The 27,977-nt window shown below is 40.0% G+C and overlaps 2 protein-coding genes across 3 annotated transcripts; one reads left to right on the top strand and one right to left on the bottom strand.

Annotated features, from left to right (window-relative positions):
• Positions 1–106: 106 nt before the first annotated feature.
• Positions 107–9,233, bottom strand: ublcp1 (ubiquitin-like domain containing CTD phosphatase 1). 2 transcript variants are annotated; one of them, XM_067608407.1, is made up of 11 exons: positions 9,113–9,233; positions 5,135–5,414; positions 4,620–4,711; positions 4,168–4,253; positions 3,947–4,062; positions 3,510–3,608; positions 3,062–3,099; positions 2,702–2,800; positions 1,959–2,075; positions 1,724–1,851; positions 107–1,531 (listed from the first exon to the last, which is right to left on the bottom strand). In XM_067608407.1, the coding sequence occupies exons 2-11, from the start codon at positions 5,286–5,288 to the stop codon at positions 1,504–1,506; spliced, it is 957 nt and encodes a 318-aa protein (XP_067464508.1). In that variant the 5' UTR covers positions 5,289–5,414; positions 9,113–9,233; the 3' UTR covers positions 107–1,503. The 2 variants fall into 2 exon arrangements, with proteins under 2 accessions (XP_067464508.1, XP_067464507.1); XM_067608406.1 differs by lacking the exon at positions 9,113–9,233 and adding an exon at positions 5,754–5,888.
• On the top strand, positions 8,342–25,674 carry LOC137195786 (RING finger protein 145-like). Its single transcript, XM_067608404.1, has 12 exons — positions 8,342–8,546; positions 14,009–14,260; positions 16,520–16,628; positions 17,182–17,273; positions 18,216–18,451; positions 18,593–18,768; positions 19,276–19,416; positions 19,549–19,731; positions 20,027–20,174; positions 20,430–20,552; positions 20,681–20,914; positions 21,121–25,674. Exons 2-12 carry the CDS (start codon positions 14,077–14,079, stop codon positions 21,781–21,783), a joined length of 2,289 nt encoding a protein of 762 aa, XP_067464505.1. The 5' UTR covers positions 8,342–8,546; positions 14,009–14,076; the 3' UTR covers positions 21,784–25,674.
• Positions 25,675–27,977: the final 2,303 nt, after the last annotated feature.

Below are 27,977 nucleotides of genomic sequence, written 5' to 3'. Positions count from 1 at the left end.
ATATATTTCAAATACAGTGGTAATTCATTTTGGTAATAAAATGTTTAAATATAGCAAAGATTACTCAGTTTAAACAACCTATGGAACAATGAACTCCACAGGCAACTTAGGTACAAAAAAAGGTTTATTGTCGTATTTACAGCCAGGATGTCAGGGATGTGATGAGGAAAACACAAACAGGCAGGTCTCAAGAAATGAAAAGGACTTGAAATTCTAAGAGAGCTGTAAACCTGACAAAATCTGAGAAATCACATCCCTGATATTTCTAAGAGCTTCAGGTGCTACTTGGTGTTCACCACCTTCCCCTTCCCCCAACACTTCCCCTTCTTCATCCATAACTTAAAATAAACATTGACAATAAGTGCAGACACATTAGTTTCAGGAGCTACCAAAAAAAAAAAACATAAAATACACATGTTGTTCTGTCAGTTTCTTGCAATACCGTCATTATCCATCATCCTCACTTTGTTCATTAAAATTTGAATTTAACAAAACTACAGAATCTATTGAGTTCCATATAAAAAAACAAAAAACCCAAGTAATCCTACACGTGTCTTGAGTGTGTGCGTCCACGTGTCTTGAGTGTGTGTGCGGTAAATGTAACAATTCAATGCACAGAAAAACACAAATACATTTCTCTGCAAATTTGCACACACACCCAAACCTGACCATCTATGTGCGTACAGTATGTAAATGTGCAACATCCTCCGACCCACTGGCCTGTGTCCAGTGACCCCTGCATACAAGTAACAACAAATAACGGAAGTTTACCATCAAAACATGCACGACAGTCAATTGTTTTGATGAAAGTATTTTAGCTACAACCAGTCTCAATGTTATCAACGTTTAAACTCACATTACCTTTCAGGATTATTTGCATATTATTACATGTCAAGTTGTGTAGATTGCAGGCATCTGTATGATGCTCAAGGGCTTAGATTTATCTTTGATTTAGACCATTACTCTCAACACGTTCAAATTTAATTTTAGTATGCATATTTATAATCTGTTTTTACTTGCTAATGTACAGATGCTGTAAAGCCCACCCATCTGGAAAACCGAGCAGGTTTACAAGATCTTGAATATTTCCAGACAGTTTAACTGTGCACTTGATGCATCTTACAAACCTGACTGAAGTAGGTATGTAGGAGTTTGTGGGTCATGGTGGCCTGTGGTGTGTAGTTTTTTTCTTTTTTACTCCACACAGGCATACAATCTATAACTTAGACTGGTAGTAACTGCCGTTGTTAATGTAAACAGAAACAATACTTGGAAAAAATATGAGAGGCTCGGGAGGGACAGAGAACATGCAAATACATAAATTGGGAAGCCCATCTCAGTCCTGAGCTTCTCAGTGGTAGCTGCAGGGTTAATGTAGGATATGTATTACGGTTTGGAATGAAGGACTTGTAATTTGCCGACTTAATGTGTATCTGTGTGTGAGAACTGGATGATGGGATGGTAGCGTCCAGCCCACGTTATTGCCAAGGATGCAGTCCCTCCTCAGTGATGCTGCCTCTTAGATAGGTACCTACACGCACAGGCACACATTCCATACATATAATACTGATGTACATGTTTCATATTTCACACATATTCTGGTAAATTAATAAAGATTTGAAAAAAATGTGTTCTTGGATATACAGTATATAGATATATATGTAATATTTGCATTATATTGGCATATTTAATGTACAGTTTAGCATACAGTATGTGAGCTTACCTCTCCCAGTGTTTGTGGTTGAGTCCAGTGAATTCCTCAAGTTTTGCAATTTCTTTTAGGTACTGAGCCAGTTTATACAGCTCCCTGTCCTTCTCCCTGTTCAGATGGGCCTTCATGAAGGGGCGGATCTAATACATACAAGCGTATACACAAAATGAGTTTCAGCACAACATGTGCATAATGCTGACAATTATGATGAGGAATAGGAGAAGCAACAACGCTGCTGGCAGCCTACCTTTAGTCCGTTCTGTGGATTCATGAGGAAGTTTCGTCCGATGTCATCAAACATAATGGTGTTTTTCCTGTTGTAAAATTCTTCATACTTCCCCCATATCACACCCAAGGGCTTCACCTGGAGGTGTACATGCCATCAAACATGCTGAATCAGTGATATCATCTTCTCACACAGCAACAAATCTCGGCCGAAAACTTCACGTAGAGACATGTTATTCCTGTGTGTTTCTGTGTTTTTGTATGGCCCTTTCTCAAACTGATCTGTCATCACTAGCACTCCAGTGTCCCTCCACATGAAGTCACACCCGCAGAAGTGGAGGGCTCTCCAGAACATAAATAAACAGGTAAAGTATGTGATGCACATATCATTCTCCACTTTATACGGGAAAAATAGCCCTCACTGTTTGACAGTTAGACACCATGCTTGCCATGCTGTTGCTGTATATTAAGTGAATTTAAGGACAAAGAGACATTTTCCCCTTTTGTAGAGTTTTAACCTCGCTACACATTCCATGATTTTCTATAAAGCCATAGTAAAAGTGCAGAGTAAAGTGTAGCACAAATAAAGGCATAATACATAGTCCAAAGGTAAAGCCCCACCAAACTAGACAAACCCTAAAATTAAATATAAATGCTTTCCTCTGCTGTGAAAGGTTTGTTTCCATCAGTAATGTATGCCATATATAATCACAGCAGTGAAACAGGCCAATATTTTCATTTATAAGGAACTGTGTGTGTACCAACCTCCACAACCCCTCTCTTAGGGGTGTGTACCGTGATCATGGCTGCACTGTCCAGCATGAACGTTATCTTGTAGTTAGGGTTGTCTGTCACTCCCAACTCCTAGACACACACACACACACACACACACACACACACACACACACACACACACACACACACACACACACACACACACACGTAATGTTATCTTCCGTTCCCCTCTGAACCCAAATACTGTAGGTTAAACTGATTAACACTGCCACCTTTTGACAAAAACGGGTACAGTACAGTAACAGTAACAGACCAGTGACACCAGGTGATACTTTGATCTTTGTAGACGACACAAAAAAAAAAACACAGCAAGAGGAATAGAATACGTACCTTCATTTTGGCATCAATCCACTTCATACTTGTAGCAGCTAAGGAGAGAACACACACGTATGAGATGTATATTCCATAAGCAGATTGATTGCTGGGTATCAGCACACAGAGGAAGTAAAAAGCAACTAATGGTTACAAGATATGCATTTAGTACATGAACAAAAAACAAAAAAATTAGTTGCACTGGAGGCGTCCTGTAACCTAATGGTTAAGACACATACAATCTAACTGCAACATGCCCGGTTCAATTCCAGCCCAGGACCTTTGTTACAAGTCATACCCCACTCTCTCTCCCCATATCTACTGTTTGTATCTACACTGTAAATGTTGCACTTTCAAAGAAATGCAGTGATAAATATTTTAACAACCACTCTCTCATACTCATCTTCTGTAATGGATGCAATTTTTCCCAATTTAGACTATATTAAGAAGAAGAGAAGATACATACACCAGATCACGATGTCATAGTCCTCGTAGGCTGATGTCAGAAACTCATGAAGGAACGGCCTCATCAGCTCCTGACCCGTTTCTGCACATGACTTGTGATCTAAACACACATAGGAGGCAAGCATCAATGCACAGTGTCCATGTGAGGGGATGAATGTGATATATTTCTATGTTGCAAAGCATCCTGTAATCCTGAGTATAGCAACAGTCAGAAAAAATACAGAATTTATATCAATCTGGCAATATTTTCTATCTGTCATGATATTTTCTATCTATATCTGGTACTCTTGCATGAGTACATGTGGAAAGAAGAAACAGGCGGAAATGTTGTGTGATGTAAAGTTACATTGAATGTACAGTGTTTACAGAAGCATGCTATGCTTTAATAAGCTGTACAGTCAGTGGTGCCCCAGTTAGATGTGTGTCACTGTAACTCACCAAACAGTGTGTAGTCCACATCCAGCACCAGAAGCCTTTTGCCTTCTCTGGGAGGGTTCAGCTCCTCCACCTTATAGTCTTTCACTCTGCGGGCTATTTTAGCCAGGTTCTCCTCTCTAGAGAGAAGGATCAACATTTTTTCTCAGACACACACAAATATATTTCCTTTCCTTTCCACAAATTCGACCTTGCTTCTTTACAGACACATAAAAATATCTGACCTGTTCTCGACTTCAATGACCTCCTCCTCGATGTCAAAATCATTGACCACATCGTCATTCTCTGGGGGAGGGGCTAAAACCTCTTCCTTCACAAAACAAAAGAAAACACATGCACAGTTTAATTGTACCAGTAAGCCCCCTGGAACCATTAACACAACAACATAAGAGAGCAAACCATCCAGTTGACTGGTTAATCAACATGTGAGCCCACAAAAATGACAAAACTGTAGTTAACAGCTAGCATGATCATCACCTAACCAACCACTTACTGACCAGTCGATCAGAGCTAGCTGGTGATCCAATTTCTAAAATAACCAGTCAGAAATAAAATGTGATGCTTTTCAGGTTACTCTTTCAAATCAGGCACTTTGCCAGTTAACTGGTTCGCCAGTCATAGTCCCAACCAGATATCTTTATAGTCAGTTAATATCGTCTGTCACCATACCACTTACCAGGCTCTCCTCTCTGGTACCCATCATCATGATTTTAGTGTTAGGCTTCAGCTTCAGAGAGCCCAGTTTCACCTCATCTTCTGCAGGTTTACCTGGAGGCAGGAATCAAAGAAACAAGGAGCAGAAGGAGAAAAGGGAGATTAATTTAGCAATAAAAAAACCCCACCAAAGCTTAAGTAAAATATAAATGATTTACAGACTACAGACAGGTGCAGAAAATAGACACTCAAGCATGTTGAGAAATGGGCATGTTTGTACAAATAAAACACTGACTGATCATGACTATGGATTAATGTAGCCAAAGCCTGGGGAAATGTAAGGGTGAATTTATTTGATCAAAAGTTTATTTCACTCAGGAGAGGAGTTTCTTACATATACTTTAGTTAACAATAATGCACGAGTACGAAGGTGAATAAAGTCCTGATATCTTGTCAGCCCATTCTGGATATCATATGGCATTATTTACACTAGCTCCCCCAAGTATAACGCACCTGCGATCACTGATGCCCTCTCACCTTTAACCTTGAGTCCCAGTAGTTTCTGTCTCTCTGGCAGCACCCCAGTCAAGCTCTTAATGGACTGTTTCAGGTCCATCACTGTGTCCTCCTCAGACAGAGAACTTATGGAGTACTCCTGACCTCCCCACTTTATGATCACTGACACTGACATGGCTCACAAGGGCTCTTCACACACACACATATACACTCACACACACTCTGCTGCAGCTGGCGCACAGACAAGTGCACACACTTTCAAGCAAATATTTCCGGCAGCTACAGTAACAAACATGCACACCTTGCAAAAGAGAGGAGAACAGGCAGAGTAACAGGAGAGATGTCAGGGTGTAGTTACCACACTTTAACTGGTTGTAGCTTGAGCAAAAACACAGAAAGTAACTAATAATGAAACACAGAGAGCAAAACTTGACATCACGTCTATTAAGCGTGTGTTGTTTTGGCTGGCTAATTTAAGACACAACGGCCAAAATGTCACCTAATCAGAGAAGATAGTCTGACAGTCTCTGGTGTTGATATTTTTAGCATGAGATGGCTAACACGGACTAGCAGCAATGTAAGGCAATCAGCCAACCAGCTAACATTAGCTGACTAAACTACACGGTTTGGGTATCCTTACCTGATATAGCAAGCTAACATGTAATGCTTGGCAAACACTCAGTTTTCGTCGAAAAGTTGAATGAATGAATTAAGTTTGCCGTTCAGTTTCATTCATCGAGGGACGCACACTGTGTTCTTCCTTGCGTCCTGAAATCTGCCGGTAGTGACGTAGGAGCAAAGCTTCGTTACCATAGTGACCACGCTATAAGCTCTAGCTTGAAATAAAATCGTTTTATAATTACAATAAATATAATAATGTATTTAATTCGCACTGCAGTTTTCATTCGTGGTGAATTTCAAAGTGCTACAGCGTTAAAAACATACAACACACAACTTAAAGAAAATAGTTAAAAGAGTTCAAATGAAAAAGCGCTCCTGAATAATAATAGTAATTTATGATAGTTTCTGCTTACTTAATCCTGAAAATGACATCTAATGAAGCCAAAAAAAGAAAAGAAAAGCTTTTGATCACTAAAACATTAGGTGTAGCCTATTTTATGTTTTATACATTTTCTATCATTAATCACGCATGTGAAACACTAGAAACAACAGAGATCCTGTAGTCTTTGTTTACTTAGTTTGTTTAATTTATTTTCATATATCTATCTATCTATCTATCTATCTATCTATCTATCTATCTATCTATCTATCTATCTATCTATCTATCTATCTATCTATCTATCTATAAAAGACAATACGAATTTAAAAAAGTTTGAACATTGTGCAGGAGAAGTTGGAAGCCAAAATGGCTTGTGAAGATACCTCCTCTGTATAAATAGCAATAGTCTTACTTAAAAAGGGGGAAATAATGACAAAAACAATGATTGCATCATCATCAAAGTTTCAGGACTAAGCAATAATACAAAATTGATAGAAATGCACAATTTATCAAGAAGCTGGTTTACAAGTTACGATACAGTGAAATTCATGAAGCATTATAAATCTTTGCTAATTAGAGTTCCTTTTAGATGTTTTTTGAATAATGATAATGTAGATGTTGACTGTAACAGATGTTAACACTCTGCAATTCAATCAGTGAATTCAGGGCAAATAATGTGCACACCCTATTCTTTTACAGGAAAACTTTGTTCACTGTTGACCACTAGATAAATACCACTGTACTACAAATCAGTACATTTGATTTACAGGCTGCACAGTCTGTAACTACTGTTTGGTATGTTTAATGGTTTATTTTTAATATACTCTCTGGACTCCCTGTAAAGTAGCAGTGGTATTGAGTGCATTATCCTGGTGAAATGAAGTATTTTGTGTCTGTGCACTTAAAGATATCAACTCTGGTCCAGTGCATGAGATGGGGTCATATTTTACCTGCAAACTGATTTGCCTGGCATGTCATCCGTTCTTATTAAAATTCATCTATATTAAAGAAGAATATTAATATCATTTCAACTGCTTCTGAAAACTGAACTTTGACTACATTCATTTCTAATCACTTGTTGTTAATTGTTTATTTGGATCCATTATTTGTTACCTCAGCAAAAATTACAGTTCCAATTAAAATATACAGTATAATCAACAAATATTTACACTTACACTACATAAGTAATTTGTAAAAAAAAAAAAAAAAAAAAAAAAAATTACAATATGCCCCAAACTTCTAAATTTTAACAACACTACAGCTCAGTGACTGACCTACACTCTAAACCTTATCCCAACTCTAATTCTGATCACAATCTCAATGCACAGATGTTAAAGGACAGGTTCACAATTTTTCAAGTGTGTCTTAAAACAACATTCAGGTGTCCATATGAACACTGAAAGAGGTTTTCCTCACTGTAATCATTCCTCCTGTTCATACTGGCTGTTAAAAGATCCCCTTTCAATGTAAGTGAAGGGGGCCAAAATCCAAAGAGTGTCCACACAGCTATTTAAAGTTTATCTGAAGCTTATGTGAGGCTTCAGCAGTTTGAGTTAGTAAAAAGGCCTAAAAACCTTTCTATTCAAGAAGGCTTTTTCATCTTAACTCTTATTAGTTTCTTTATGTTGTGTGTTGTATGTTTTAATGCTGTAACACTTTGAGATTCACTACAAATGAAAAGTGCAGTACAAATGAAATGTATTATTTTATTATTATTATTATTATTATTATTATTATATTAAGTGCATATCTGCCACATTTACAGTCTTTTTAGCATCAAATTCCCTCTTTGTGTTTCCTCGGACAGTGTTTCCCTGTTGAGCTGCAGTGGAAGTATGGATATCTACTTGATTTGACTAATTTAGATGACTGGAGCTTCATATTAGCTTCAGGTAAACTTTAAAATTCATTTTTGCACAGAGGGAGGCTTGTGAATTTTGGCCCCCATCACTGACATAGTGCATTATGAAGGGATCTTCTAATTAATGATCAGTATGAACAGGAGGAATGATTATGGCCAGAAAAACCTGTTTCAATGTTCATTTGGGCACCTGGCTGTTGTCTTAAGACAGACTTGAAAATTTTTGAACCAGCCCTTTAAGACTATAGCTAAATACCCAGGCTAAGTAGGGTCCATAATTCCTCATCAAGATTAAAGTACTGAGCAACAACAAGGGATCAAACTAGTTACAATTTTCCAGTATGGGTTGGTTTAACCACCATGGGCCATACTGCGCATGCCCAGTACATCCTCATCGGTACTTAGGGTAATGGCTGCTGGGTGAGATGAGCGGACGGGCCGCATCCTTTGAGTGTGAGGCACTTCCATCGAGAGGACCGTTAACTCGGGCGGTGCCGAGTTAAAATGGTCGATATCCGACCCGAAACGCATCCCGAAACCGTTGTACATATTGCAAACATCGTCCTTCAAATGTAAGTTGTCTCTTTTTCTTATTAGTTTTGGCTGGGCGCCAGTCTGCTTGCTAGCTAGGCTACAGAAGTACTTAGTGGCTAACGTTAGTAGAGGGGGGGGCACTTTGTGCTAACGCTAATCTTCAAATGGTTTGAGCTATCTTCCTTTACGTGAATATTTGTGGTGGCTGTTGGAGTCTAGCTATAGTGTCGTCTTTGTTTTTATTCCCCGTTGTGTTTAAATGGGCTCGTTTGTTGACAGTAGCTAACTTCACAGTGAAGCTAGCTGAGTGCGTTAGCTTGAATTGTTGGCGCTGTGCCTGCTGCCTGCTCGATGCAGCTCATCATCCCTTCACAGCACGAACATGGTTATAGCTATCTGTGTGTCTCTTCGTATGTCTAACTTGACACATCACGTGTAGAGACACCGAGGTCGTTTATTTCCTTTGTTTGTGCTCTATTGCCCTGCAACATACAAACCAGCCTAGTTAGCAAAGTGTTGCAGTGTTTTGCGGCGCAGAGAGGGGATAGTTTTTTTTCCTCTCTCTCCCGTCGAGACAGCAGGGTTACTAGAGTTCATCACGTACCATAATCGATGCAGCACTCACTCATCCATGACGTTTGTAGTACCAGTGTTTCAGTTAAGCGAGTAATAATATAAATACACTCATTTAGACTAAGTCCTACCACACCATGTCCTGTAGCTGTTAATGGATTATGACAGATAAAAGTAGAGTGGTAGACGGCTGTGTTATATAAGATTGGATTCGGCGAAGTGATCTCTCTCTAGCCAGTGATAGTCGTAGTGAATTCACAGTTATGTAAGTTATTAGGATCCTGTCCAGGGCTGCAGGGATATTAATGGATGGAAACTCTGCTATTAGCAACCTTGAGGAAGTCTCAGGCTTTGGAAACAGGCTGGAGACTTGCTTTCAAAAGTGCGAGACTGAGCGATCAAACTTTATTCTTCTGTGAAATAATGCGTGTTGACCAACGGAGGACAGCTTCAAGCTGTTTTTTATTTGAAAAGTAGCACCCCTGGTGTGTTTTCCCATAAAGTACGCCTGAAGCAAGATACAGCCTTTTGCAGTACCTAAATTGCTGGGTTGTAAACAAAAGATCTGGGAAAAGCCAACAGGAGCTTTGTAGTCAATGTCCTCCTATCCCTGTTAGTTTTTAGAGAAAAAGGGCAACATGTTGCTCTCTGAAATTACCCTTTTGCGCACTGTGAATTCATAACAGGCTCAATGCTGCTGGGTGAGAGCATGGCTATCAGTGATTGATTTATCAGAGGTCTTTAAGTCTTCCAAAAAGCAGACAGATGTAGGTGTGTCATGGATAGATTTACAGCAGGATCACTTAACCTGACAGAAGCAATATATTCAGATTGTCTTGAAGTCGATGACCATGGGAAGTTTCTCATCACTTGAAGGGTTAAATTAGATTCTGACACAGTGATTACATTAGGAGTGTTCGATTTACATAAAGGTCTAGTGAATCAGTTTCATTGATTATTTGTTTTGATGCATTTAATTCTAGATAGGGAATATGGTCTTGCAGCAGTAATTTAAATAGAATATAAATACAAATCTTTAGCTTTAGAAATATAAAAGTGGGAAGTAACGTATCTGATGTTATATACAGGTGGCACTCAGGTGTCTCAATTAGTATTTATTCTTAAAGTAGATAAGTATGGAACATGTCATGAGTGTTTGCATGTTTGGTGACATGACAATATGCAAGGAGATAGAAATGTCAGCCATCAGAGTTTGCCATACCATATACATACAGAAGTACTATATGTATCCCTTTTTAATATCTTGGATTGTGTTAGGCTATTGCGGCAAGGCAGTGTTGCAAATCAGAGAGCAGGACAGCTTTATGACAATATTGGATTTTTTCATCAATATATTGAAGTACCTCCAGTACAGATTTTTTCAGATATTTATTTGAAAGACATTCCCATCTGGTTGTTTTGCAAATAAAAGATTTCCAAATTGAATTTCAGATATTTTTCATTATCCAAATTATATTAATATTTCCATATAAAAATTTTAGCCCACATTGACAGTCTAGTAAAAGTGTAAACCAGTGAAGAAGTGTAACTGCTATGATTATATAAATGTAAACAGAACAGTTTGTGAAAAAACTGAGGAGGCATATACTGTACGTGAATAAGCAGATTCTGCTTGTATGCCTAATTTGTCAAGTCTGATGTAGAGTTGCACCTGCATGAAAACACCTGGTAGTGTAACATAGAGGTTTTTGACAGTTGCTCATGCAGCACTCATGTTAAGTTCTGTGCAAGCGGTTGGTGTGTGGCAGCAAACACAAAGGCCTGGATGCATTTGCAAGTCTAGATTGATTATTGACCGATAGATTTGACTAAGTAAATCATAGTTGTGGGTGAATCGTTCAGTAGCCACGTAGCCACTACTTGTACAAACTAGTCTTTGGATATTGTACTGTATATAATCTAACTTTTAGAACTGGAACAACTGTGCAGCATTCCTGTGAACTCTGCTTAATGTCCTATTCCAGACTAGCTGTTTACCCAGGGTCATGTTTCCTGCATTCCTGTATGAGCAGCAGAGAGGATCATGACACACTTAAGTGTGGGGAGGAGGAGAGTTGTATCTGGCAGTAGTGTTAGGTAGTGGTGTGAATCTATGGGAATCTCATGATTCGATTTGATTCAGATTCTTGTGTGTCCTATTCAATGCAGATTTGGTTCTCGATTCAAAACCGATTCTCGATTGAATGAATAGAAAAGGGACACAATTTTCAGGCTCTTGTTCAGGTAGACTTTGTGCAAAACCATTCACTGGTGTCCTCAGTCCACTAAAATACAATATGAAACATAACTCGCAGATAAGATAAATGGTCCATGGTTTCCCATACATTCATTTGTTTGTGGCAGACCGCCACAATATCAACATTGCCCGCCACATATTGATTTTCTGTTGTTGGAGCTGCGCACCCTGCTCTTTCTCTCTCTCTCCTCTCTCTCTCTCTCTCTCTCTCTCTCTCTCTCTCTCTCTCTCTCTCTCTCTCTCTCTCTCTCTCTCTCTCTCTCTCTCTCTCTCTCTCTCTCTCTCTCTCTCTCTCTCTCTCTCTCTCTCTCTCTCTCTCTCTCTCTCTCTCTCTATCTCTATCTCTCTCTCCCACTCTGTCTCTCTCCTCCTCTCTTTCTGTCTCTCACAAACACATGACAATGGACCTGTCTGTGAATAGCATGATGTTACACACTCCGATACACTAGGTGGCGGCATGCACCTTTAACGTTGGTTTGTAGTCCACCAGTAAAACCAGAGAAAAAGAGGAGGACGTGTCTCCTCGCTTCCCTTCCTTGCGTCTCTTCCTTGCGTCTCAGCCCCTCTCAGCGAAGATGTAAGAGAGAGATGTGAGGAAGAGACGTGAGGACGGAGGAATTTAATTAATCAAACAGGACGTCCTCGCTCACTCCAGCGTCATTTTGAGGAGACGACAACTACTCAAGACGTACAGCACCTTAAATGTCAAATATAATTCAGCTATCAATATGTAGAAATTATTAGGTAAAAGTTAAAACTTAACATTCATGTACAATTAATTACAATTAATTAACACACCTGATAACTGCTCCAATGTTTTATTATTTGATTATAGATCCATAACAGTGTCTGGCTGTTACAGAATAAGACACAAATAGACCATTTAAATCCGTTAATAAGTGAAAGAATAGAACAGACGTAAAGAAGCAATAAAAACAGTTGTAGCCTGCAGAATATGTAACTTATTTAGCTTGTGATAGTCTGACATTCTTTTCAGGCTGAGGATGATTTTTACAGGAGACACGCAGCTGTGCGGCGTCATATTTTCCTGAAGGAACTGAGACGTTCTTGAAACGGAAAAGAAGAAAAGAAGCCTTTGGCTTATGAAGAAAAAAAGTTGTGTTTTTTGTTATTGATTCATGATTCAGTAATTTTTATTTTATGTATATGAAAAGCTGCTGTTGGTACCGTCATTCCACAGATAGTTTTCCTGATCTGCTGTATTACAGTCACATATATTAATATTACTACATTAAAGCTGTTTCTACAACAGCTGACAGATCAGCTGACCATTCAAATGACATCTTGGAGTCTCTTCAAATAAGTTATTAGTAAGTATGCAGGGCTCAAGTGGACCTCCCGTCGGCACAGGGAGGGTATAATGTTGAATTCATTTTGTGACGATTTTGGGACGGGAGTTGGAAAAAAAGGATAACACAATGCTTTACATAAAATGACAATACATTTGCAACATAACTCTTTAATTCAGTTACTTATTTGTCACAAATGACTTGGAAATTGAAATATTTGCAGATAGATTAGACTAATTCTAATTCTGTGGGAAACACGGTGGTCCGCGGCCCTATTTTAAAAAGTTGACAGCATCTTACAGTCTCCTGCCTGTATGAAAATATCAAAATGAGGGGGAGACGGAGACTCCGCTTTGTCTCCAGCAGTGGAGAGCAGCTTCTCTGCTGCACTGTTAGCTCCAGGGAAAGTCATCACTGTCAAAGACGCTGAACAGACACAGGGTTTTTGAGGTGAAACAGACTGAGCACCAAGTTCTTTTCTTCACCTCAGAGTTGGTTATAATTGTTTAATGCTGCAGTTTGTGTTGGTCAGCTGGTCTCATTTGTTACTGATGATGGCTGCTCCACTAATGTTGGTCTCTGGTTGACAGTGTAGAAAATGACCAATATGCTTCACATTCATCTCACAAAGGTAATTATTTAGTCATTAAATCAAAAAATACTTGCAAGCACTGCCTTTTTTGAGGATGATGATGTAACTTATGTTCACTGAGCTCCAACAAGTATGTATTTTTCCAAGTGTTGTTTTAATAATCTAAATGGTTAGATAGTAGTTTTATAGGCTCCAAGTAGTAGTTTGGCTCTCTCAAACATTTACCCATCAGTGCACTGAACTAAATAAGTGTCAATTTATATAAATTATAGCGTTATTCTCCCATGTTTTGGCAGATGTTTTGAGTAGATGTACGCATTTGTTTTGCTAACCCGAACCCTAAAATGCGAATAGACTTATGGAATTGGATGCATAACAGTTGTTATCCAAAGTGGTAATTTAGCACCACCCACCCGTGAAATGCTGAAACCTTGGCTTTTGCTGGTTGGTTTATTGATCTATACTGCCAGCCACCAAGAAATTTACTATTAAGAAAAAAAGTAATTTTGGGTTGTAAAATAGTTAGCTGTTAGCTAACCAGTTGCTGATAGCAGTATTGCTTCTTTTTGAGTGTTTGTATCTTCTGCTTCCCTCTGTGCTTCCTCAGTCTGTCTCTCTCAACCTTCCTGTGACCTCCCTTCACTCCCACCCCATTCCTCCTCCTTTGCTACCGGTTGCCTTTCCTCCTCTGTAACTACAGTCTGTTCTCCCTTGCAACCTATTAAATTTCCACCTTCTTTCTTTGCCTTGTCCCCATTTTCTCTGCAGCGCACCCACTGTTAACTTCCCGTCTTAGTGGTCAGTTCTGCCTGCCGATCAGAGGTTAAGCTGAGGCCATGGCAGTGAAGGACCGTGTAGAGGCGGTGCTCAATGTGGGTCTGCGTGTTCCCAGCATTATGCTGCTGGATGTCTTGTACCGCTGGGATGTCAGCTCCTTCTTCCAGAAGATCCAGCGCTCCAGCCTCTCCAACAACCCCCTGTTCCAGTACAAATACCTGGCGCTCTACCTGCACTACGTAGGTCAGTACTGGTGTCACACACACACACACACACACACACACACACGCACACACATATCCTGTTCCAGTATAAATACATTCCTCTCTGTATTAACACTTCTTAGAAGATTGGGATTAGCATTTTACACATTTGGATAAGGTGACACGTTTATAATAGGCTGTAGCCTTTGGTATGTCAGTGTTATCAGTGAAGTTATCATAACCCGCAGTGTAGGTGTTTTGTTTGGACTATTTGACTGGGTTATCAGCTAAAGTGGCTCATGTTCTGCTGGCTTTATCAGTAGCTTCCAACAGTCACAATTTGGCCTCTCTTGGTTTGATTTGCATGTTTTGTTTTTTTTTTCTTCATTCAGCTATGTCAGTCTTCTGTACCTAACTTTGTCATTTTCAAAATGCTCACACATGGTGGTAGGCAGTTAGCCATGAGGCTGTGCTTTGTAGTGATCTCAGGACAGTCAAGAGGGATTGTCTGGCATGACGACAAGTGGAGTGTGACCAAAACCATCTGATTTAGCTGACGGTAAAATAAAAAAGATGGATGCTGCCTGAACCCAGTTTTCCTCCTCCAGCTGTGCGGTTCTGGCCCGAGCAGTGGTATTCTGGCAGTGTGAGTCAGCTTTGCCAGTGAGAATTAATGTGATACCAGTGTCAAGTGTGTAGGTAGCTCTGCCAAACAGCAGTCAAAGATTTGGCTGGAACAAGAACAAAAAAAAAGGCTTTCTGAGAGAGATCAACCTCCGTCAACATTGAACTGTTATCCAACTTTTCCCTCAGTTTTGGGTTGGCCACGTCCCTGTACACTTTAGTTCATTCTCACCTGCCAGTGGAAAGCTACACAAGGAGAGAACAATGTGAGTAGGGGCTCACGCCATCTAGTAATTGCTAGTGCAGTGACAAGAACATGACCTCACTGGCTTTCCACCTACCTACACTAACAATTGTTTGCAGGGGCATCTGCCCAAAGCAGAAACCCCACGTCTGGAGTTGTATGCTGGGAATTTGATCTGTGATTGTGATAGTGTGGCTTGTATTCACTTAAATGAAAGGGAAATTGATTTCTAAAATAATGGTTGGATCAAGTCTGTATCTCTTAGCGTAACAGTTAAAATACACAAACCTTGTAGTGGTGGATCACCACCACAATTCTACCATGTCAAAGTGCATTCATCCATCAGATTTCACCAAAATCCATAACTGATTGGCATCTCCTGTTGACAGTCAGACAGACAAGCTGGTAAAAACATAACCTCGATGATGAAGGTAGCAAAGTGATGAACATTCCCTCAGTGCAGTGAAACGTGGCTCTAAAACATTCCTCCTGGCTGTGTCCCTGGGTTGAACTGTAACTGAGTGGTTGCCAGTTGTGTGATAAGTCATTTCCACTTAAATGTCGATTAGCAAATGTGTTTATATTTGCCAGAATGTTTACATCTATTGTTAGTCTATCTCTGCGGTTAACTATGTAATCCAAATAATGACACACCATTTTAACAGGTGTTGTTCATTCACAAAAGGTCAGCAACCTCCCTGAACACAGTAAAATAGGCTTCATAAAAGATCCTTGACTCATATTACCGCAGAGCCAATCATGGAGAGATAAAACAAGGTCTTTGCAGCATAGACACTGGGAGCTAGTGAGGCATAGTTGGAGCAGGCCAGATGTATTTCCAGTGTCACAGAAGCACTGAAAGAAAGTAACAGCAATGTGAGGGTGAAGTTGACACAGCAAAGTCTGATGGTCAGACTGTGATTTGAGCAAGCTAAAAGAAGACCGACAAACACAGTGTTGAGTTTTCTTTGTGTATTTGTGCATGTCTGTGTGTGCTGTCAGAGTTGGCTGCAGTTGGTAAATGAGCCAATAGGCTTGGTATGTGCTGATGAGCGCTGCGGGTGGACAGACAGAAAAAAGGGAGAGAGAGGCAGTAAAACCAAAGTAACTGTTGCTAACTGCGGTGGAGTTTTTTTTGACGTGGTTTTAGTTAGTTGACTGTTGTACAATAAGCCTATTGGCAGCAGTGACTGTTCGATCCACAGCAAACATCAAAAACAGTTCCCTACAATTGCATAATAAAAACATCTGTCACAGACACATTCAGTACACCACTTCTGTGATTGTCATAATATGGTCCTCACACAGGAAGCATTAGAGATGCATTTGTAATGGATATATTTTCACTTTTTACTTTTGCTTACTGTCTCATACTGTATCTGTTGCGTGTGTGTCTGTTTGTGTGTGTCTGCGTATGTGACTACGGTACAGGTTACATCCTTAGCTTGGTGCTGCTGACCCTGCCTCGTCAGCACCTGGTTAAACTGTACCTGTACGTCCTTACGGCCCTGCTGCTGTTTGCTGGTCATCAAGTCTCAAGGTACAAATACACTGCACACACACACACACACACACACACACACACACACACACACACACACACACACACACTACTTACAATACAAGGAGCAGCCTTCCTAACCATCTGAGGGCAGTCATGACCCTAGACTCTTTTAAAACAGGTGTAAAAACCTTTTTATTCAGGAAGGCTTTTTCATCTTAACGTTTGTTATTTTCTTTATGCTGTATGTTATATGTTTTTAACACTGTAGCACTTTGAGATTCACTGCGAATGAAAAGTGCAGTACAGATTAAATAACACTATGGCACCTGGTGACCATAGTGCTATTTACAAATCTGAAGCAGACTTGCAGCAGATTAATTTAGAAAAATTAATTTATACCATAGTGTCATTACAATGGCATGTTATCGTTCTTAGATAGCCTTTAGTCACTGCACAGTAAAATGTACTGTATCAGTTTGATGGCAAGTGCTAGAAATTTTTGGGGTTGAGCTGTACTGTAGGGCAGTGGTATACAATAAGTCATAATGAATTTCCCTGTAAATTGAGCATTTTGACCTCTCTGTTTCAGGGATTATGTCCGCAGTGAACTGGAGTCTGGCTATGAAGGACCTGTCTACCTGGAACCCCTCTCCATGAACCGATTCACCACCGCACTCATAGGTATGATATTACATGAAGACACATGTATCCATGAGGAGGAATGACTGCACCATGCACAAACCCAAACACAGGCAGGAGGATGCAGTTCAGTAGCTCCTTTCTTATCTAATGGGATAGTCCAACCTCTCATTCTTTCCTCCTTTATGGTAGCCCACGCATCTGGAATAATATATGGACAATGAATTGCATAGGGAGGGAGAGACATAACCTCAACTTGAGCTTCCAGGCTCAAGTCTCAGGCTGTGACAGCCAGCATCCATTCTCCATGAGGAAGACACTGAACCCTTAACAGCTCCAGAATTACTGGTCTTTAACTTGTTGGTGCTTCAACCTTTCTGTAGAAAGGACAGTTAAAAAAGATTAAAATTTCTCGGCTATGTAAAAAAGACACCCCCCCTCTTTAAGGTAATATGGTAATATTACTTAGCCACTTTTTGTACAAACCGCACTGAACACGAACCTCTACCCCAACTAGAAATATTATAGCTGTTGTTTTCCTGGGTCTATAGGACCTGTTTTCTTCTTACTGGAGAGTAGAGATGGAGTCTCCTGTGCTATAAATAGGACATACTGAGTGCTGATTTCACTGCACAGTGAAAGCCTGTGAAAGCGAAAATAACATGGTCTTAGTGATAAAGATATACTGCTAGAGAGAGAGAGAGAGATGGGTGGGGGGTGGATTAAAGCTACTTAATACAAAAGCGGCCTCACTAAATGGTTTCTTTTCTTTTTGAAATTTTTTTTGTGTTTTCTACCTGACATTGATACAGATATAAATACTCTCACACGAGGTTTTTTTTTAAAATTCATTTTAAGCTCTTAATTCCACAAAAATAACAAACACATCAACAAAAGCTGTTTGAGATGGAAATTATAGTGATAACAATGTGGATATTCATGTGTGCACATCTTTGTGTATGTGTGTCTATGCACCTCTTTCAGGTCAGCTGGTAGTGTGCACGCTATGTTCCTGCGTGATGCAGACCAAGAGGATATGGCTTTTCTCTGCTCACCTCCTCCCTCTGGTGGCCAGACTGTGTCTGGTCCCACTGGAGACCATCGTCTTCATCAATAAGTTTTCCATGATCTTCACAGGCCTGGAGGTCATTTACTTCCTGGCTTCTAACTTACTGGTACCATATAACCTGGCCAAGACTGCCTACAGGGAGCTGGCTCAGGTAATACAGCAGTTAACTGGGTCGCTTTAGCCTAATTTCACAAGCTTTTTCATTTTTGTACTATTATGTTCTCATATATGAAGTTAATGTTGCTCTGTCTCTTATTTTCTCCATCTCTGTGTCTCTCTCTCTGTTCCCCAGGTGGTGGAAGTGTACGGGCTGCTAGCTTTGGGTATGTCTCTGTGGAACCAGCTGGTCCTCCCAGTTCTCTTCATGTGTTTCTGGCTGCTACTGTTCGCTCTGCAGATCTACTCGTACTTTAGCACCAGAGACCAGCCTACCTCAAGAGAGAGGCTCCTTTTCCTCTTTCTTACCAGGTAGGAGCATAGCATCACTATAAAACTATGAAACATCACACATTATACATCAGAAGCTCAAAGGTGTAGAGTGCCGTTTTGCCAGAACTTCACAAATTTAGTCCCACATAGTATGTGTTACCCCATATGTTTGTATGACACATGCCTTATAGAACGCATGGCATAAATATGATGTACTAAACTACCTGAACTAGGATGTAGAAACCAGTATTGTGTATGAAAGTAAACACCATATAAGACAAACTACACATTGTACATGTTTGTACAAACAATGGTAAAATATACTTTCACTATGCTTTGTACAACTTTCATGGAAATCAGGAAACTTTGTAATTCCTTGTTATTTATTACCCATTAATACAACAGCTTGATCAAAAAATTTAAAACTGCTAATAGGTAATGGTAGAGTTCATGGTATGGTAAATAGTTTTCTGTTTTTGTTTGTTGTTTATTTGCCTTGTCTTGTAATTATTCTTTACTCTCTTTCTCCATCCTTCCTGTCCCCAGTATTGCAGAATGTTGTAGTACACCGTACTCCCTACTGGGTTTGGTTTTTACCGTCTCTTTCATTGCTCTGGGAGTTCTCACACTCTGCAAGTTCTACCTGCAAGGCTACAGAGCCTTTATGAATGACAACACCATGCACAGGTCAGTCAGCGTGTGTGTGTGTTTGTGTGTGTGTGTGTGTTTGTGTGCGTGCACACAGTGAGGGTGTCTGTTGGTATGTTTCTACATACTTTTAATCACTTGCTGTGTTTGTTTCTCATCTGTCTGTTTTAGAGGGATGACAGAAGGCATCACCCTGCTGATCCTCGCTGTCCAGACTGGCCTCATTGAGCTGCAGGTCATCCACCGAGCCTTCCTCCTTTCCATCATCCTCTTCATTGTTGTTGCCTCCATTCTGCAGTCCATGCTGGAGATAGCAGACCCCATAGTCCTGGCCCTGGGAGCATCCAGAGACAAGTAAGATAACTAACATACATCTTGTTTTTTATTAACAAAAACATTTTTTATGTTTGTTTTTTAATTGCATATTTTTTCTTTACCAATTATATTCTTGAATCTTAAACAAATGTCAATTGTGGACAATACAGTAAAAGATGAAAACCAGCATATTTGTTTATTACCTCAAACGGCAGACATTACTTTGGACAAACAATGGTACCCTGAGCGTGACTGTGTTTAAGTAAAATGCCCATGTTGGGACAGATGGAGCTGATCATCATCTCTTTTGCGCCCTCCTCTGTCTGTCCTTTAGGAGTTTGTGGAAGCACTTCCGAGCAGTGTCTCTGTGTTTGTTCCTGCTGATCTTTCCAGCCTACATGGCCTATATGATCTGTCAGTTCTTCCACATGGACTTCTGGCTTCTCATCATCATCTCCTCCTCCATCCTCACCTCACTGCAGGTAACAAGGACGCGGACAGCAGATCAGACACACACACACACACACACATAGAGCACAGAGGTGTTTGACTGCCTTTTTTGTGTTTGAAGATTTTAGAACATAAAATCACAATGAATTATTCAATTAATTTGACTCAAATAGTCAGAGATAACATAATAAAATGCCATCCACTGCCTGTGGATCCTTTAGTGTTCATAGTCTGAGATTAATTATTGGATTGGATAACATCAAATTGCTTTCTCTCGTCACCCTCAGGTCCTCGGCACTCTGCTGATCTACGTTCTCTTCATGGTCGAGGAGTTTCGTAAGGCTCCAGTCGAGAACATGGATGAAGTTATCTACTGTGTCAATGGCACCTACCGACTACTGGAGTTCCTGGTGAGTGTTGTACCAACACAAGCTGACAGTACACAGTATCCTCAGGGAGCACAAACGAGAAGGCAGCATGTAACAAAAGCATTGTCATACGATACGGCCTCACTGTCACTGCTGTCCTCCTCTGTCAGGTTGCAGTGTGTGTGGTGTGCTACGGCGTGTCAGAGACGGTGTTCGGGGAGTGGAGTGTTATGGGCAGCACCATCATCCTGGTCCACTCGTACTACAACGTCTGGCTCAGAGCCCAGCTTGGCTGGCAAAGCTTCCTGCTCAGGAGAGACGCTGTAAACAAGATCAAAAGCCTCCCCACAGCGAGCAACACACAGCTGGAGCAGTACAATGACATCTGCGCTATCTGCTACCAGGTAGAGGCCGGTTCTGTGTGCATTTGTTTATCTAGAGAGTATGCAGGAAGGATAAATTACAGGCTTCAATTTAAAGCTATGCTAATGCGAAATTTGCTTAAACATCGACCAAAGTGGTTTTGAAACAAATTAAATGTCAAAGGAAACTTAACAACACAACCTGTGTGTTTTGTTTGTTTTTTTTCTTTTGTGCTCATTCCTTCCAGGACATGACCAGTGCTGTGATCACTCCATGCAGTCATTTCTTCCACGCTGGCTGTCTGAAGAAATGGCTTTATGTCCAGGAGACATGCCCTCTTTGTCACTCACAACTTAAGAGCCAATCACCAGCTAACACTGTCCCCAACCAAGACACTCCTGCAGCCAATCAGAGCCCTGCAGGCCAGGAAGAAGCACCAGCCAACAAGAAGCAAAAAGAAGAGGGCGTTCTTCCTGACGACAGGAAGGAGGAGGGAACAGGAACGCAGGAGGGAGATAATGGACCTGCCATGTCAGCTGGAGAATCTTCCTCCTCCTCCTGTACTCCGCAGCACCTTGACAAGGCTCCCTCATCGTCTTCTTCTCCTTCTTCCCCACTTGTGACTGAGTCTCCGCAGAACCAGTCGCCCTCAGATCCAACGTCTTTGTCTTCTCCCTCTTCCTCTGACACATTGGACATGCTCCCCTCTCCTCCATCTCCCTCCATATCTCAGCACTCAACCTCACAGCTACTGGCCCAGTCAGACACGACACCTGCTGAACCTGAGCCTGAGCCCACGCCTCAGCAAAACCCAGACTCCCCACCGGACAGCAAGGGGTCATCAACTGGTCCATCATCACAGCCGGACCAGACCTCTCCATCTTCGGAGGAACAGTCTCCTCCTCCATGAGTTGAGCCCCATCGTAACACACACAACGTACATGCATGCACATATAAAAACACAATCTAAATACTCCATCTGCCAATTATCTGCCTATATTCTACTTGTCCAGGGGTTTTGCTGTCTCATCATTACAGAAATTCAACCCCCAACCCCATTCTGAGAGAAAAACAAACAGATATTCATCTCTTTGCATTAAAAAAAAATTGCTAAATATTGCCAATTTTTTAGGGAATTGTCCTGGAAAAGCTTATCTAAATGTGTTCCCATGACAACATTTATGCCACTAATGATTTTATCAGGGTAGGCATATTTTTTTTTAATTTTAATTTAGTTCAAACTTTACAACCACATATGATATCCAGGGATGTGATAAGAAAACGCAAAAGGGAAAGCAGTAATCTCATCTCAGAAATAATTGGGAGTTCAACATCAAGTCCAAGAAATGTGAAATCCTGGAAGAAACTGAAGTACGGCATCACTCATTACTGCTGTTTCCTGGACACATAATGACATTTGTGAAATAATGCTTATGTCCTTCTCATTTCAATCCCAGACATTTCATGTGATGGTTGCTCCCATCCTGCCTTTGTTTGTGCAGCTTCACTCTCATCACTGTACATTTCATAGTGTTTGGGTTTTCTCTGTTGTCCCGTGTGTGCCATGATTTAACGAGGAATGGGTGGGGTGTTTAGGGAGCCTTTATAGACTGTTGATCACTGAGGGTTGCATTTTAGAACAGTGACAAAGTCTTAACATTTCAATAAGTCTACAAAGATCTCCACCAGTTCTTGATAAAGATTCTTGTTTTCACTTTTGGATGACAGTAGTTAGGCATATTTGTGAGTACTACGCATTAACAGAGACTGAATGTTGTTTCTCGAGGCCATCACATGACCTAAAGCCTGGCGCTAAGCAGAGGATACATGGTGTGGTCGTAGTCGAGTGTTGCAGTGAAGCTGTCTCTATTACACTGCTTCAATATCTGAATCAAAGTTGTTTGGCTGGTCCCAGCAAAAAAAAACAGTTCACTCCTCATCGCCAAACTTTTGTATCACTGTTAAAGAAATGTTATTTTTAAGATCATTTTTACATTACTGCTTTATTGGACAGCACGCAAATGGGCTGAAAACGAGGTGTAGAAAGAGAGAGGGAGTGGGTGACATGCAACAGAGGCCACAGTTGCATTTGCAGTCGTATTTTGATCCTTCAGCGTTGTCAGAATGTGGAGTGTAACAGAGGTGGCAAGGAGCTCAGTTGGTTTTACTTCATTCATGGTACTCATCCTCCTGAGCTCAGCTGACTCGTAAATACATTCAACCAATCCATCCCAAGTTCGCCATCGATCCAGGGATCGTTGAAGCTCTTCCATGGCAGTAGCCAATCACTCTGCTCCATCCAACTCCTTCTTAAACCGGTCACATCAAAGTGTTTTCAAAGACGATCATTATCCTCCTGCTGCTCAATCACTTCACTCCATGAAATGTTACTACCAGCAAATTGAGCCATTTGATAGGAAAGCATCTTTTTTTTTTTTGTTGTCCCCCCCCCCCCCCCACGCATGCTAGCACACACACACACACACACACACACACACACAAACACACACACACCCACCCAGAAGATGGGGCAGAATGGGGAGGAAGAAGTGTGTGTGCGGAGAAGTCTGAGTGTTTGAAAGACTTCCAAACTTGATAATGCTGATGCACGCTTATACGTACAGCTTGCACGCTGCCACTGTTACCATAGCATCTATTTGTTTGTCCCCAGTGTGCTCTAACCTTGCGACCAACTATGTTTTTTCTGCCATTTTTTAAATTTTATTTTAATTTTATTTTTTGGGTTGCATTTGCACTAATGTCATTTATACTAGCAACGCTCCAAAGCTGTTCTGTGGCTGTCGGCAACCAAATACCCTCTGATGTGTTTGTGTACGAGGAAACAGCCCAATCTGTTTATGTGTAATGTATATAAATGTTGCTCTGTATGGCATCTATATTAAACCAGAGGAGTGTTGATATATAAATAAGATCAGGGCTTTGATTTCTCCAAAGCTTCCTAGTGGGTCAGTGTCCTTTGTTACATTACATGCCTGTGAACAAAGACAAAGTTTTGGCTAAGAAGCTTTTTTGGGGAAACCAAGCCGTCTGATCTGTGAGACCAGCCAGTGTTACTGCGTCTCCACTCTGTATGACGCGTCCTCAAGCTGGTGTGATCACTCCAGTGCCCTCTACTGTTAGGAGTGGGATCAGCATGACGCAGACGGACAGGAGATGCACTAGTTAACTCTCAACAGTATTACTTACTACCACTATTACTTAAGGTCTTATTACGATGAATGACTTTATTCTCGACATTGGGAAGCGTTGGCTGCAGGGCTGAGAATGAATACATGATCAATGTAGGATCACACCTGGCCAAACGCTGTTTAACTGTGTTTTTTTTTTTCTGTTTGTTTTTTTTTTTTTTAAAGAGATGAAATGTAGAGTTTGATGTATTTTGCACATGTTCTTCAGAAAGGTGAACATATATTCTTGAATGACTTCTCATTTTATTATCAGCTCCATTCTGTCGACGTCGATTTCAAACGAAGCACTTGAAATGGTTACAAAGATTCAATCAGTTTCATACACACATTTGGTTTTCATCGTGGAGCACTTGAGTTGTGTCATTGCAAGAGAGAGATCACCTGCAAGATTAAAAAAAAAAAAAAAAAAAAAAGTCAAATGCCACCACAGGGTGATGACAGTCATTTGCAACTGTATGTGAATTTGCATTGCAGTATTAAACAATAAATAACTGGCAGAGATGCCCGTCAGCTATTGATTCCAGATGTATTTGCTCAGTTTATACTCCATGTTGGAGAAATTGCAGGTGTTGCAGTCACTCTCCAGGCTATGAACTGTGACAAGTATTTTCATACTGTCTGGGACAGTTTAACATCAAATGTGTTAAGGTATTCTATGCTCATATACTTAATATTCTGACTACATAACCTATTAATCTGATAATTAAAAAAAAGGTTTAGGGACATTCAGTATTTTCAACGTTTAAATGCATTATTTGCATTCAAGTACATCTGAGATTTCAGCTGTGGGATTGACTACATGTAAAATCGGTGACAGGTTAGGCTATTTGTCTGTGAGCTAATGTGCCAACCAAATGCATAAATCCTTATTGTTGCTCCTTTTGCCATCAATCCATGCACTGCATCTCAATTAACATCAGTTATTTTTTTATTATTGCTCTCGATTGACTTGCTTCTGAATTAACGCCACAGAAACAAGCCACTGTGCTCTCAATGTCATGTGTGCATTTTCTTATACATTATATTTTAATTCAAAATGATCTCCAAAAAACCAGGAGAAATATGGATACCTATTGCCTGTATATTAACTGTCCCTGAAATCAATCTCACATCTGAAATCCAGATGTTACAGTGCAAGACACTCCTTTCTGACACTCAATTTATCAGAATACTTTGCAAAATCATGATTCTATAATGTTGAAAATGTTAAGCAAATATGGGAATGGAATCTAAAGCTGACACAGTGCACTCAGGCCACATATTTATTTTCTGGATGCATTTTTAATGAGCATTTTTGTAAAAGAACAGTTAGCACTGCTGTCTAAAACCGTTGCCTCCGACTTGACAGATGTGTTGAGATTTACCTCAGAAAGCCTGATCATTTTGTTTCTCTTATCAATTATCTTTTTCTTTTGTCTCATTAGTTTTTTTTTTCCACACACAAAGTTAGGACCTGATCTGTAAAAACCTGACTCTGAATGCCAGTTGTGTTCTGTTAAAATGCTCCACGGTTTTGGACTTTACGCCTGGCATTGCCTTGGTTATTTTACAAAAATTGAATGTCAGAAATAAAATGAACCATCCACTCTGGACTCAGCTTTTTAATGCTTGGATTTACTGTATATTATGTTATTCTATGTACATTTAATAGTACAGTAGCATAGCAGTTTTGTAGACATTTGTGAGGTGGTAATCAGTGTTATTATGGTTATTATTATCATTATTATTAGTAGTAGTTGTTAAAATTAGACTTTTAAATCAATATAATTACAGTAGAAAATTACATGTACAGCATGGCAAAAATTATGGATACTTAAAGCGAATCAGAGCAAGAAAATAGTAGTTTTAAGAAATTAGAAGCATTAAAAGATTTTATCATTAAATATGCATTTTATTTATATTTATATTTTTATTTTTAACAAGACAAGATCAGGAGCTAAAATGGCCTGTTTAAGACAGAGGCTGAACTGAGGGGCTGCAAAAAGGGCCCGTATAAGCAAGATAAGGAGTTTTTTGAACTGAAAATCATGTTAAAATATTCCAGATTAAAATATAGTCCTCAGAATGTGCATAATTTGTCCCCTTTAAGTGAACTACAGAAAGTTTCACAGTTTCAGTGTACTATGACATATTGAAACTCAATACCACCCTCCAGTGATTAAAGTTTAGTACTGCATCAAAGTGTTGGACTCATCAAGGAGAGGATATGGGCTTGAAGAAACTTGACAAAGATCTTGAGTGAAGATTGTAGATTTTAACTTTAAGTCCAATAAACTGTTGTGATACATGAACCTGAATGATGAAAACTCTCCACAATCCACTAATTTTGCAATTAAACAACTGAAAAATAGTTTAAAATCTTGCATCTGGATCTACATCAAAAATATTTAACTAATTTAGATGTCAAGTCAGTCAAGACACCACTGAGATATGGCCATTTAAATTCCTCCTTCTGCTGTACGTCGGTATGTGCACATGTTAATAATTTGGTTGAAGTGATTGCGCAAAAGTTATGTTCAAATTGGCCACACCAACAAGAATGCTTTATCTTCAGTGAAAGAGCTGTCATTACTGGCCTCTGAATGTTGTTCTTAGTGCCTATAAAAAGTTCTCTATTCTGTTTTGACTTGTTTTAATTGCTTTACAAAATTAATTCACTGTGTAGGTTTTACACTGATCAACAGAAAGGATCAGAATTTCTCTTCCACCACCGTGTCATCCTGAAAGATATCTACACTCCAAACATTAACCTCACAGTCCAAGTATTCATGGCAGTAGTACATTGATTTTTAGAGAACATTGCTGCTGACAAAATCTGTCGACGTCTGCAATGTATGCTGACTCGCCACTAGACAGCACTGTAATTCTACTGTTGCTTCTATTGCTGGTTAAAATGTGATCTCACTTATACAGTGACATACAGATGTCACAGTCGCGTCACTTCAGGACTAAAAATTTAAGCAATGGCTGTGGGGCCTTGGAAAAACATTATTTTCACTGTTTCAAACTCGATAGAAACGTGCTGTTTTACTCACTTTTTTTGCTGCAGTAAAATCATTGTTACTGTTATTTACACCTGAAAGAATAAAGGTTGAAGCATAAACACTAAATATTGCTTGTAATGTCGCCATTTCAAGTGAATCTTGCCACCTTTAATGCAGTGGTTGATTAACTCATGTCATTTCTTCTGCAAACACCTTTTTTTTGCAGGGTGGAGTAAAGGATCTTTCACAAATCTTATTAATGTCCTTCAATGTTACTCATTTTCATATTCACTGAGAAGCTATAGCACTCCATCGACCTTGTGGATGCAGTTTGCATTTGCTGGTGTAACTAAATGTGCTGCTGCAGTCTTGACCAGGTCTCCCTTGTAAATGAGATCCTTAATCCCTGTGGGACTAACCTGGATAAATAAAGCCTTACAACACCCACAAAGCATGTAATGTACAAATAGGGTGTACGTGGTACAGAGAGTTCAGCTGGACCAAGAAAACAACACTTGAACACTATGTTCTCTGTTTTCTAATAAAGTAACACAGTTTAAAAGTAATGCAGTGACATTGTGTGAGTCAACAAGGAGGTGCAGACAGAAAGATATGGGATAGGAGCAGAGGCAGAGGAGGAAATGGACAGAGCATGTGAAGGGAGGGTCTTTGTGTGTGTGTGTGTGTGTGTGCGTGTGTGTGTGTGTGTGTGTGTGTGTGTGTGTGTGTGTGTGTGTGTGTACTCTGTTCCCTGGAGTCCACCCTGGAGATCGCTTGGGAAAAAGACCTCTAGGTCTGCCTGAGGTCTGACTTACAGCCAAGAAAAGCAAGACTAAAATAGTGAGAGAGACAGAGAGAGAGAGAGAGAGAGAGAGAGAGAGAGAGACTTTAAACCTGAGAATCAAAGACGT

This window comes from Thunnus thynnus, chromosome 13 (genome assembly GCF_963924715.1).
Source record: "Thunnus thynnus chromosome 13, fThuThy2.1, whole genome shotgun sequence".
Lineage (NCBI taxonomy): Eukaryota > Metazoa > Chordata > Actinopteri > Scombriformes > Scombridae > Thunnus > Thunnus thynnus.
Note: the sequence above shows the minus strand (reverse complement) of the source record. Positions and strands in the feature narration are given on the sequence as shown.

What these genes read in the sequence shown, in the direction of transcription:
- LOC137195786 (XM_067608404.1), top strand. Translation starts at nt 14,077, where the DNA reads ATGGCAGTGAAGGACCGTGTAGAGGCGGTGCTCAATGTGGGTCTGCGT. An exon ending in GCTGGTCATCAAGTCTCAAG is followed by an intron (nt 16,629 to 17,181) that starts GTACAAATACAC and finishes TCTCTGTTTCAG; the next exon opens with GGATTATGTCCGCAGTGAAC. An exon ending in CTTTTCCTCTTTCTTACCAG is followed by an intron (nt 18,769 to 19,275) that starts GTAGGAGCATAG and finishes TCCTGTCCCCAG; the next exon opens with TATTGCAGAATGTTGTAGTA.
- ublcp1 (XM_067608407.1), bottom strand. Translation starts at nt 5,288, where the DNA reads ATGTCAGTGTCAGTGATCATAAAGTGGGGAGGTCAGGAGTACTCCATA. An exon ending in GTACCAGAGAGGAGAGCCTG is followed by an intron (nt 4,254 to 4,619) that starts GTAAGTGGTATG and finishes TGTTTTGTGAAG; the next exon opens with GAAGAGGTTTTAGCCCCTCC. An exon ending in CTAAGAGAGGGGTTGTGGAG is followed by an intron (nt 2,076 to 2,701) that starts GTTGGTACACAC and finishes GTACACCTCCAG; the next exon opens with GTGAAGCCCTTGGGTGTGAT.